The sequence below is a fragment of the Eurytemora carolleeae genome, unplaced genomic scaffold (assembly GCF_000591075.1).
Source record: "Eurytemora carolleeae unplaced genomic scaffold, Eaff_2.0 scaffold634, whole genome shotgun sequence".
Lineage (NCBI taxonomy): Eukaryota > Metazoa > Arthropoda > Copepoda > Calanoida > Temoridae > Eurytemora > Eurytemora carolleeae.
In genome coordinates this window covers 147369-160410 of record NW_019396525.1, presented here as the reverse complement: position 1 = coordinate 160410, position 13042 = coordinate 147369, and the positions used below count along the sequence as shown (strand labels likewise).

At 35.9% G+C, this 13042-nt stretch overlaps 1 protein-coding gene and 1 long non-coding RNA gene across 2 annotated transcripts; one reads left to right on the top strand and one right to left on the bottom strand.

The window, feature by feature from the left end:
* The first annotated feature begins 1247 nt into the window (after positions 1 to 1247).
* LOC111704858 (myosin heavy chain, muscle) lies at positions 1248 to 10170 on the top strand. Its single transcript, XM_023477224.1, has 6 exons — positions 1248 to 1344; positions 3659 to 8339; positions 8397 to 8485; positions 8694 to 8771; positions 8921 to 9023; positions 9083 to 10170. The coding sequence occupies exons 2-6, from the start codon at positions 3675 to 3677 to the stop codon at positions 9929 to 9931; spliced, it is 5784 nt and encodes a 1927-aa protein (XP_023332992.1). The 5' UTR covers positions 1248 to 1344; positions 3659 to 3674; the 3' UTR covers positions 9932 to 10170.
* Positions 10171 to 12190: 2020 nt separating this feature from the next.
* On the bottom strand, positions 12191 to 12947 carry LOC111704859 (uncharacterized). Its single transcript, XR_002765892.1, has 2 exons — positions 12741 to 12947; positions 12191 to 12408 (listed from the first exon to the last, which is right to left on the bottom strand). It is a non-coding gene; the product is annotated as an uncharacterized LOC111704859 (long non-coding RNA).
* Between the last annotated feature and the right edge of the window lie 95 nt (positions 12948 to 13042).

Here is a 13042-nt window from a genome sequence, read left to right as displayed (position 1 = left end):
CGACGGGGGGGGGGGGGGTCTAAAACTGAATAGTTTCATGCAATTATTTTATCCTCCCATCATCACCCCAAACACTGAAGCCTGCCTTTCTATTTGAAATGCCCTTTGCTCACATAGATTCAGCCTGCTTATTAAACAGTCTCAATTTTAAAGACAGGGTTGACTTTGAAGTGTCGCAACGCCCTAAGCTTAGATTTTACCGCTCTACGATTTTTGTTTGTTAGCGTGGACCATTAAATCACAGTGTGCTACTCTTCCAGTATAAACTTAAGAATCAATCTTCATCCCTCCCATCTAATCAACGCATAAAAGTTCATGCCCTCCCATCTAATCAACGCATAGTATTCCTTCCTGCTCAATCGTTTGCAACATTTCATGCCCTCACATCTAATCAACGCATAACATTTCATGCCCTCACATCTGATTAATAGCATAGTATTCCTTCCTGCTCTATTCTTCGAACCTCTTCTTGCCCTCCCATCTTGCCTCACCCCGGACTAACCTGAGTTAGATGCAGTCGGTTTATAGACTCAACAATCTTTAAAATTAAGCAGTTGTCTGTGCTATACATTTTCATTGAAAACGCAAAAGCACAAAAAAAGTTTTCGAGAAAAAAAACGAAATATTATGTTTAAATTTTAATAGGTCAGTTGTGATTGAAAGTCCCAGCTTTCTGGAATAAGCACAGAACCGGTAAATCCACGTTTCCTGTCCTGTATTTTGCAGAAGTTCCCACGGCAAAGTGTTCCTTCCTACCCTATGCTTTGCAACATGTCATGCCCTCCTTCTTACCAAGGGTATAGAATTCCTTCCTGCTTTGCAAAATGTCAAGTCCTCCCATCTAATCAACGCAGAGCATTCCTTCCTGCTCCCTGAAATATAGACAACTCTGAAAGTTAGTCAATACAGTTTTAGACAGCCTCGACTTAAAGTGTAGAAACGCCTTGGCTTTGGTTTTACATCACCAACTCACTTATAATTTTTGTAGCCCTAGACATATACATTTTATAATGCAACACGCTTGTTTATACCTTAAGTTTAAAAGAAGTGATTAGCAAATTTAGTGTGAAAGCGTGCAGTGCGCTCAATCCTTTACATCACCTTTTGCCCTCCAACTGTTTTTTTTTCATTTTATTTTCTTATTTCCATGTGTAAACATTTTTTTACATCCATATCTTCTAGCAGAAGATGAATGATATGTATTTTCAATGTTTATGTATGAGCGGCTGGCCGGGTTGACCCGGCCGCCCCGCTAGCTGGTGACAGGTCAGGTTAAGCTCCGGGTATATAAAGGATACAGATTCATCCCTGAGCTCAGATCTGCTTCATCTCACTCAAACGAAGGTTTGAATTAAAACTAATAATCAGTCGTCAAGGATTTTTTTTGGGAGGGTTCATAATAACTTTAAATTTATTGATAAAGTATTTTATATAAATAAAACAGTATCTATAGATTAAGCTGTTTATATATATAAAACAGTATCAATAGACTAAGCTGTTTATATATATAAACAGTATCTATAGATTAAACTGTTTATATATATATAAAACAGTATCTATAGATTAAGCTGTTTATATATATAACAGTATCCATAGATTAAGCTGTTTATATAGATAAAGCCGTTTCTATAGATTAAGCTGTTTATATATATATATATAAAACAGTATCTACAGATTAAGCTGTTTATATAGATAAAGCAGTATCTATAGATTAAGCTGTTTATAGATAAAACAGTATCTATAGATTAAGCTGTTTATATAAATAAAACAGTTTCTATAGATTAAGCTGTTTATATAGATAAAGCAGTATCTATAGATTAAACTGTTTATATAGATAAAGCAATATCTATAGATTAAGCTGTTTATAGATAAATCAGTATCTATAAATTAAGCTGTATCAATAGTAAAGCAGTATCTATAAACAAAGCAGTATCTATAAATAAAGCAGCATCTAAAGATAAAGCAGTATCTAAAGAAAAAGCAGTAATTAAAGATAAAGCAGTATCTGCAGATAAAGCAGTATTCATAGATTAAGCAGTATCTATAGATAAAGCAATATTTAAAGATAAAGCAATATTTAAAGATAAAGCAGTATCTATAGATAAAGCAGTATATATAGATAAAGCAGTATCTATAGATTAAGCAGTAACTATAGATTAAGCAGTATCTATAAATAAAGCAGTATCTATAAATCAAGCAGTATCTATAAATAAAGCAGTATCTATAGATAAAGCAGTATCTACAAAAAAATCAGTATCTATGAATAAAGCAGTATCTATAAATGAAGCAGTATCTATAGATAAAGCAGAATATATAGATTAAGCAGTATCTATAGATTAAGCAGAATATATAGATTAAGCAGTATCTATAGATAAAGCAGTATATATATATAGATAAAGCAGAATTTATAGATTAAGCAGTTTCTATAGATTAAGCAGTATCTATAGATAACGCAGTATATATAGATAAAGCAGAATATAAAGATAAAGCAGAATATAAAGATAAAGCAGTATCTAAAGATAAAGCACTATCTATAGATAAAGCAGTATATATAGATAAAGCAGTATATATAGATAAAGCACTATCTATAGATAAAGCACTATCTATAGATAAAGCAGTATATATAGATAAAGCAGTATATATAGATAAAGCACTATCTATAGATAAAGCACTATCTATAGATAAAGCAGTATATATAGATAAAGCAGTATCTATAGATTAAGCAGTAACTATAGATTAAGCAGTATCTATAAATAAAGCAGTATCTATAAATCAAGCAGTATCTATAAATAAAGCAGTATCTATAGATAAAGCAGTATCTATAGATAAAGCAGTATCTATAGATAAAGCACTATCTATAGATAAAGCAGTATCTAGATAAAGCAGTATCTATAGATAAAGCAGTCAAGAGATAAAGGTGTATTTATACTACAATGTGTCATGAAACTTTAAATAAAGATAGAGCAATCTCTATATATAAAGTAGTAATCATGATATATAAAGAAGTTTGACATAAATCGACTGTTATGGACCTCCAAAACTCTCTGTTTGCGCTGACGGGCAGAGGGAACACATTGTTACTCTGTGTAGCTGTGTATTTACCTGGTCTTCTATAGGGTTTAATGGGATTTGGGGAAAACAATTCTTTTTAATGCAAATTCGAGAAATGTGGATTTAGTTCATGATATGTCTGAAAGTTTATCTAAAGGAATTCAGCTTTAGTTTGATATTTCAAACTATGAATTCTGTCAGATCAAATACTCTAAGTTTGAAATATAAAAGGTTACACAATGATGTTGCAAATATATAGGGATGAGAAAGTTTGAGCCTGTAAGGGAGACTCAATTCCTTTTCTTATTAAAACAAAATTTTCAAATCTTTTCTTCTTTTTGATAAGAACCTTTATTGCCCACTGGAAAATCATATTTTGACATATTATAAAAAGTGAAAGTTCATAATCCAGTTTACGTTAGTCAGCTCTTGTGATTTGTATTTTGAGAACAAAAAAAGTTTTTATTATTCATATTTATTTGCTTGATATTTGAGTCCAGACTTTTGAAAAACCCATCATGGCACATAGAACCTTCCCCCAATCTTTCAGTACATATGCACTGAGCAGCCCCAGGAATACTGATTTATTAATAACCATGTTTTTTAGCTCATCTCCTTCCAAGATGCCTGGCCATATAAAGAAAACAACTGGACCAGATCCAGATCCAAGCCCTTGGCTAATTGTATCTCCTGAACTGAAGGAGAAGAACAAGGCCAAGCCTTATGATCCTAAGAAGTCTGTATGGGTTCCTAACAAGGCTGATGGAGGATTTGTGGAAGGGTTGATTGAGTCCAAGGATGGAGCAAAGATATCCGTTAATGTCAAGGGAGAAGTTAAGGTCTTCAAGGAAGATCAAGTTTGCCAGGTTAACCCTCCTAAGTTTGACTGTTCTGATGATATGGCCAACCTGACCTATCTTGGAGATGCCTGTGTTCTGTGGAACTCTGTCATCAGGTATGTCAATGAGTTGATCTACACCTACTCTGGACTCTTCTGTATTGCCATTAACCCCTACAAGAGGTTTCCTATATACACTTATCGCACCATGGAGTTGTACACTGGTAAAAGGCGCAATGAATGTCCTCCTCACATCTTTGCAATTGCTGAGGGAGCTTACCAGGGCATGATGAACTCTGGTTGCAATCAGTCTATTCTTATTACTGGAGAGTCTGGTGCTGGCAAGACTGAGAACACTAAGAAAGTCATTGCTTACTTTGCGACTATCTGTTCCTCTGGTAAGAAAAAGGAAGGAGAAGCTTCACTTGAGGACAAAATTGTCCAAACCAATCCTGTTCTTGAAGCATGGGGAAACGCCAAGACTGTAAGAAATGACAACTCCTCTAGGTTTGGTAAATTCATTCGAATCCATTTCAATGCTTCTGGAAAGCTGTCTGGAGCTGACATGGTTGTTTATCTTCTGGAGAAGTCCAGACTGACTTATCAGCAGCCACTGGAAAGATGCTATCATGCATTCTACAATATAATGTCTGATGCTGTACCAGACCTTAAAGAGAAATGTTTATTGTCCGACAACATCTTGGACTATTGGTATGTTTCTCAAGGAAAGATCAGTGTACCCTCCATTGATGACAAAGAGGACATGATGTTTGCAGATGAAGCCTTTGATGTGCTTGGCTTTACTGAGGATGAAAAGTATGATGTTTATAAGAATACAGCTTGCATGATGCATATGGGTAACATGACCAAGGACTTTGTTCCAGTTGGTAAAGAAGAGCAAGCTGAAATTAAGGATGATACTAATGCTATCAAAGTTGCTGCATTGGCAGGTATTGATGCAGAGTGGATGATCAATTACTTCTGTAAACCAAAACTGAAGGTTGGAACTGAATGGGTTAACAAGGGATCTACCTGCTCTGCTGCAGCTAACTCTGTGGCTGGTATTGCTCGAGCTATTTATGAAAGGAGTTTCAGGATTGTTGTTGAGAAATGTAATGAAACTCTTATTGACCCAACCATGAAAAAAGTCCAATACATTGGTGTCCTAGATATTGCTGGCTTTGAGATCTTTGATTACAATGGATTTGAACAAATCTGTATTAATTATGTCAATGAAAAACTTCAGCAGTTCTTTAACCAGCACATGTTTACCCTTGAGCAGGAGGAGTATGTAAGGGAAGGTTTAGACTGGGCCAATGTTGACTTTGGGATGGATCTTCAAAAGTGCATTGATATGTTTGAAAAGCCTATGGGGCTCTTAGCTATATTTGAAGAAGAGTCTCTATTTCCTAAAGCAACTGATCAATCCTTCTGCGAGAAACTTCATTCTAATCTACTAGGAAAGTGGGAAAACTTTGCTAAACCAAATCCAAGGCCTGACCCTGATGCTCATTTTGCAGTAATCCATTATGCAGCTGTTGTATCCTATAATCTAACTGGCTGGCTTGAGAAAAACAAGGATCCACTTAATGACACTATAGTGGAGATGATCAAGAATGGTTCTAACTCCCTAATGATTCAGTGTTTTGCAGATCATCCAGGACAGCCCTTGGAAACACCAAAGGATGATGGTGGTAGGAAGAAAAAAGGTGGTGGCAAAACTGTATCTTCTTATTTCAAGGGACAACTTGATGATTTGATGACAACACTTTACAAGACTGAGCCCCACTTTATTCGTTGTGTTGTACCAAATACACATAAACAGCCTGGTGGGGTTGAGCCAGGGCTTGTGATGCATCAGTACCAGTGCAATGGTGTTCTTGCTGGAATTGCTATCTGCAGGAAAGGATTTCCCAACAAGATGATATATGCAGAGTTTAAAGCTAGATATAATATTCTTGCTGCAAAAGCTGTTGCAAAATGTAAAAATGATAAATCAGCTGCAGGAGCTGTCTTGGATGCTATCAAGCTTGAGAAGGAAAAATATCGCTTGGGCCACACAAAGGTCTTCTTCAGGGCAGGTATTTTGGGTTTCATGGAAGAAGTTCGAGAAGATAAAATTGGAGAAGTTCTATCATGGCTTCAGGCTGGAGCAAGAGGAAAAGCATCTCGCATGCAATTTAAGAAACTTCAAGATCAAAAGCTTGCACTCTACTGTTGTCAAAGAACCATAAGAAATTACTACATTGGCAAGACCTGGCTGTGGTGGCAAATTTGGATGCTTGTCAAACCACATCTGAAGTGCATGCAATTTGGAAAGTATAAGGCTGAATATGAAAAGAAAATTGCAGTTGCTGAAGCAAACATTGATAAAGCAATTGCTGAATGTGACGCTGTTATAAAGATTCATGACAGACTTGAGAATGAGAAACAAGAACTCCATCTTGCCCTTACCTCTGGTGGATCAGCTGTACAGGACATAATTGACAAAACTAACCGTCTTGAAGGAATGAAGAATGATCTTCAGAAACAAGTAGATGAAACCAAAAAAAGAATTGCGGCTGAAGAAGATGTCATTGCTGGAATACAGCAAGCTGGCAACAAGGTTACAGCTGATGCTCATAGACTTAGAGAGGAGATAAAAAATCTTGAGAATGCTGCTGAGAAATGTGAAGAAGACAGAATCACAAAGGACAACCAAATCAAAACTTTGAAAGAGGAGATCTCTCATCAAGAAGAGTTAATTGCCAAGATGCAAAGAGAAAAGAAATCTGTAGGAGATGGAAGGCAAAAGGTGGAGGAAGATATTCAATCTATGGAAGATCGTTGCAACCACTTGGCCAAAGTCAAAGGAAAGCTGGAGCAATCTCTTGATGAATGTGAAGATGCTCTTGAGAGAGAGAAGAAATGCAGGGGGGATGTAGAGAAGATGAAGAGAAAGATTGAGGGAGACTTGAAACTAACCCAAGAAGCAGTTTCTGACTTGGAACGTGTCAAGGCTGAGCTTTCACAAACTATACAGCGCAAGGAAAAAGAGCTCTCCTCTCTCTCTGCCAAAATAGAAGATGAACAAACTCTTGGTGGTAAATACTCCAAGCAAATTAAGGAACTTCAGTCAAGAATTGAAGAACTGGATGAAGAATTAGCAATTGAGCGCCAAAACAGGGCTAAGGCAGAGAAAAATCGCTCAATTCTTTCAAGAGACATTGAAGACATTGGAAGAAGACTTGAGGAGGCTGGTTGCAATACCAGCACTCAGATTGAATTAAACAAAAAGAGAGAAAGCGAGCTTGTCAAGCTAAAGTCCGACCTTGAAGAGGCAAACATTGCTCATGAGGGAACATTGGCAGCAATAAGAGCAAAGCATAACAATACAATGTCAGATATGGGAGAACAAATTGACTCTCTAAACAAAATGAAAGCTAAGTCAGACAAAGATAAAGCTGGGATGGAAAGAGATCTTCAAGAAGCTAGAGCTGGACTTGATGAGTCTATGAGGGATCGTGCTAACATTGAGAAGAATTGCAAAATGACTCAAGCCTTGATTGTGGAAAGCAATACTAAACTTGATGAACTGGCACGTGCTCTTAATGAAGCAGACTCATCCAATAAAAAGTTGTCTGTTGAACATCAAGATCTTATTAGACAAATAGAAGAAACAGAGAATGCTATTGCAACTTTAGGAAAAAATAAGGTATCGTTGACCACTCAGCTTGAGGATACCAAGCGTCTGGCTGATGCTGAAGGTAGGGATCGGGCATCTTTGCTCACCAAATTCAAAGGACTCAGCACTGAGGTGGAAAACCTTAGAATGCGAATTGAAGAAGAAGCTGAAAGGAAAAATGATGTTTTGAGAGCACTCTCTAAGGCTCAAGCAGAAATTCAATTGTGGAGGTCTAAATTTGAAACTGAAGCACTTGGCAGAATTGATGAGCTCGAAAGCAGCAAAGCTAAGCTTAATGTCAGAGTGCAAGAAGCTGAAGAAACCATTGACTCACTGAATACAAAAGTTTCTGCCACAGAAAAAACCAAACATAGGATAGAAGCAGAGCTAGAAGAAATGCAGATGGAGTATGAACGTACTCATGCTGCTGCTGTTATAACAGAGAAAAGAGGACGCAATTTTGACAAAGTTGTTGGAGAATGGAAAGCAAAAGCAGATGATTTGTTGGCTGAACTTGAAGCCTCCCGAACAGAATGCAGAAATTACAATTCTGAAGTGTTCCGTCTGAAGGCTGCATATGAGGAAACTGTTGAACAACTTGATGTTGTAAGAAGAGAGAACAAAAACTTGGCAGATGAAATCAAAGATCTCCTTGATCAACTTGGTGATGGGGGTCGCTCCATTCATGACTTGGATAAACAGCGTAGAAGACTAGAGGTTGAAAAGGAAGAGTTGCAGGCTGCTCTCGAAGAGGCTGAGAGCGCTTTGGAACAAGAAGAAAATAAGGTTAAATTCTCATTTGTCTAGTTTGTCTGAATCCGAATAATAATCTCTATACTACAGGTTCTCAGGGCTCAGCTTGAACTTGGACAGGTCAAACAAGAGATTGATAGAAGAATTCAAGAGAAGGAAGAAGAATTTGACAATACCAGGTAAATCTTTTAATTATATTATGGATTAAACTAAATGCTGGTATTGGTACTCTAGAAAAGAAAAGTTTTGTTAAACTGAATTAGTAAAATATCTGGAGCATTTTTTCTAATCTTCAATTATTTACCTTCTTCTTTAAAAAGAATGTTAGAAGGAATAAGGAAGACAAAAAACCTTGGTATTATCTTGATTCTCAAAATGTGATTTTAGGAAAAATCATGCTCGTGCTATGGACTCCATGCAAGCTTCACTTGAATCTGAACAGCGAGCAAAAGCAGAGGCTCTCAGGTGATGATCTTTAATAACCAAACAATATTTTTAGTATTTACACATGTTCAAAGAAAAACTTGAGATAAGAAATCATTACACAAATTCCAAACCTTAATTATCTAAAAAATAATCATGATTATGGTTTTATTCACCTTTTTGCAATACAGGATAAAGAAAAAGATAGAAGGCGACATTAATGAGCTGGAGATTGCCCTTGATCATGCAAATAAAGCTAATAATGAAGCGCAAAAATCCATTAAGCGTTATCAGGTACATTTAACAAAAATTAATTTCTAAATTTAGAAAGTTAAATAAAATGTCAATTATAGGGACAACTAAGGGAGTCAGAATGTGCATATGAAGAGGAGTCTCGCATGAGAGCTGAGATGACAGAAAAGGCTTGTCTGGCAGACAGAAGAGCCAATGCCTTACATGGAGAGATGGAAGAGGCTAGATCTCTTCTTGACTCAGCTGAGAGAGGAAAAAAGCAAACAGAAGCTGAACTTGCTGATGCAAGAAATGCTGTTAATGAAATGAACACCATTAACTCTAAAGCTGCAAGTGAAAAGCGTCGTGTAGAAGGCATAGTGCATACAATGCATGCTGAGATTGATGATATGCTCCAACAAGCAAAGAACAGTGAAGAGAAATCCAAGAAGGCTATGATTGATGCTGCTCGTTTAGCTGATGAACTTCGCGCAGAACAGGACCATGTCAACACTCAATCCAAAGCCAAGAGAGCCTTTGAGACACAACTTGTTGAGCTGGAAAACAAACTGGATGAAGCCAATGAGAATGCAATGCGAGGAGGTAGAGCTGCCATGGCTAAACTTGAGACTCGTATTCGAGAGCTGGAAATTGAGCTTGGAAGTGTTCAATCAAGAACCTCAGATAATGCTAAAGGACACCAAAAGTGTGAGCGACGTGTAAAGGAGCTCTCATTCCAAATTGATGAGGACAAAAAGAATCAAGAGCGCATGTCTGAGCTTGCCACCAAGCTGCAGCAGAAAATAAAAACTTACAAGAAACAGATTGAAGAGGCAGAGGAGATTGCAGCTCTTAATCTTGCTAAGTTCAGAAAGGCCCAGCAAGAACTAGAGGAGAGTGAGGAGAGAACTAGAATGGCTGAGGGACAGCTCTCCTCCATTAGACAAACTAGAGCAGGATCTTACTTTTAAGATTTGCCCAAGATCAGACAAGAGATGAAGACCAGGACTGAACCGGAAACCAGATACTGCCAAACACTGTTCTGTACTCCTTTCCTTCTATTTAACCTCCTTCAAATCTAACAAAGCATAAGAAAAACCAAAAAAAAATAGCACCAGACTACTTTGACAGCCAGATATTCTTTAAAACAACAGCAACATCAAGTGTAGATAGACTAAACAGTAAATAAATATATATATTCAACATTTTATACAACTAATATTTCACTAATCAACTAGAGAGCAAAAGAAATGTTTTTTTTCACTTTATTTAATTTAAACATCCTACAAATTGATCTTAGATTTGACACATTCAAAGCTTTCAGAATCATAAAAATCACTTCAATAAAACCAGGTTTTTAAGATGTGAAAATATTTATTACTGTTACAAATTTAAGCACACAAATTTAACTAGAGGGGGATCATTTATTCGGCGTCCTGTCCCGTTTTGCCTGATACAGTTTGTATTTGTACTGTACTGTCTGGCCTGGCTAGAAAATTCGGCCCGATACATGAATTGAACTGGAATGTACCGTGTATGTTATACAGACGTACATTAGCTTAGCTTTTTCAAAGTATTTATATAAGCTTCTTGAAACATTATATTTTCCATAGTAAAAATTCTCAAATCTTCAATATTTTTTTGAATCGTTTCTTACTCTTTTCCTTCCAGACGGAAAAATTGAAATTTTATAGAGAAAGGTAAATCAGCAGATAGTTATAGTATAGGTGTGTTCTGTGAATTTTTCTAAGATTTTTTAACTTTTTTAATCTAATTGAAGATTTAGGAATCTGAAATATGAAAGGTTTGTTTTAAACAAACAAATCTGCAAATATTGATGTTCTAAAGCCTTTAAGTTTTAAGCCTGCATGGAATTCGTTGATGTCAGAGAATCTATACTTAAACAGTATAGTATCCAGAGTAGTGCTGATGTCAGAGAATCTATACTTAAACAGTATAGTATCCAGTGTATTGTTGATGTCAAAGAATCTATACTTAAACAGTATAGTATCAAGTGTATTGTTGATGTCAGAGAATCTATACTTAGACAGTATAGTATCCAGTGTATTGTTGATGTCAGAGAATCTATATTTAAACAGTATATTATCCAGTGTAGTGTTGATGTCAGAGAATCTATATTTAAACGGTATAGTATCCAGTGTATTGTTGATGTCAGAGAATCTATATTTAAACAGTATAGTATCCAGTGTAGTGTTGATGTCAGAGAATCTATACTTAAACAGTATTGTATCTTGTGTATTGTTGATGAGGCCTTCCGCAGAGGAAATATTCTCTTTGAGCTATTTTTTTATTTATTGAATTTTTTTAACATTTTCCTGGCGCGTTCACCATGATTTTCCTCTTTTTAATCTCAAGAGAGGAAAGGGGCGATTGCATCCCCCCCCCTCCTATCCGTATCGTTACCCATTTGCATTTCCTTTCAAGCAATTCCTAGAATTCATTTCCTTTGAAGCAGTTTTTAGGTTCCATTTATTATCAAGCAGTTCCTAATATCCATTTAATTTCAAGCAGTGCTTAGGTCCCATTTTATTTCAAGCAGTGTCTAGAATCCGTTTTATTTCAAGCAGTGTCTAGTATCCATTTCATTTCAAGCAGTTCCTATAATCATTTTATTTCAAGCAGTGTTTAGAATCCATTTCATTTTAAGCAGTGCCTAGCATCCATTTTAATTCAAGCAGTTCCTGTGATCCATTTTATTTCGAGCAGTTCCTATGATCATTTTATTTCAAGCAGTGTCTAGAATCCATTTCATTTCAAGCACTGCCTAGCATTCATTTTAATTCAAGCAGTTCCTATAATCCATTTTATTTCAAGCAGTGTCTAGAATCCATTTCATTTCAAGCAGTGCCTAGCATTCATTTTAATTCAAGCAGTTCCTATGATCCATTTTATTTCAAGCAGTTCCCATCATCCATTTTATTTCGAGCAGTTCCTATAACCATTTTATTTCAAGCAGTGTCTAGAATCCATTTCATTTCAAGCAGTGCCTAGCATTCATTTTAATTCAAGCAGTTCCTATGATCCATTTTATTTCAAGCAGTTCCCATCATCCATTTTATTTCAAGCAGTTCCTATGATCCATTTATATTGTGTAGATCAACGCGCTCATAAATATTTCTTCAGGATTACCTATTTCTTATGAAGTTATCCTAAACGCAAAGATGGCGCTGCTTGATTCACAAGTCCTGGCGTTGATATTTTTTAACAAATAAAACCTTGGTTTTTATTTTCTCAATTGCAGAACAGAATACACACAATGTTTGCAACGTCTCCATTTCAAACTAAGCCTGCTCGCGTTCATTGAATACAATTACTAACCAACGTGATCTGGAGTTTTATTTTTCTCACTTTTGCGAGCATGAAATTTTGTAAAAATGTTGACAAACTCTTATATATTAAGCATTCTATGTGTACAGTGAGCTGGGAACTTTAGAATGGTGGATATCGAGATAAGTCCTTAATCCTCTCTTTTTCTTGATCTCGAGAAAAACTTAATCTTGTACTTGTATCCTGAAAAGGTATAAAATTCAACCAATCATAGTCGCGTAACAAAAGCCGATAAATTTGAAATTTTGCGCGCCATTTAAGATTAATATAATTAAAATACACAAACGGGAAGGACTCTTAATTTTAAAAAACCGGTCTTTGATTTTTCTGTACTTTATCCAAAACAGAGTGGGTTAAGCAAGAAATCAAAAGTGTCCTCATTGGTTATTCGGATTAAGCAGTCGTGATTAATGGTATTCCATTCTAAAGTACCCAGCTCTGGATATATTAAGATCAAGCTATTAACAAAATCTTAGAAATATTTAGTGTGAATGAATGATTAAATGGACTGTAAGAGCAATTTCAAATGACCCTCCATATAAAAAAATGGCAATACCCATATCACAACTGTACCCTTCAAATCTTTGCCTGATCAAGTATGAATTTAATATCAACGTTAGAAATATTAAAAACTGACTATTTTCATTGTATTTACTGTGCAAAAATTATTTGCACATTTCTACTGCAAGAAAACATCAGAATTTAACACTTTCGGACCTAGAGGACAATACTTC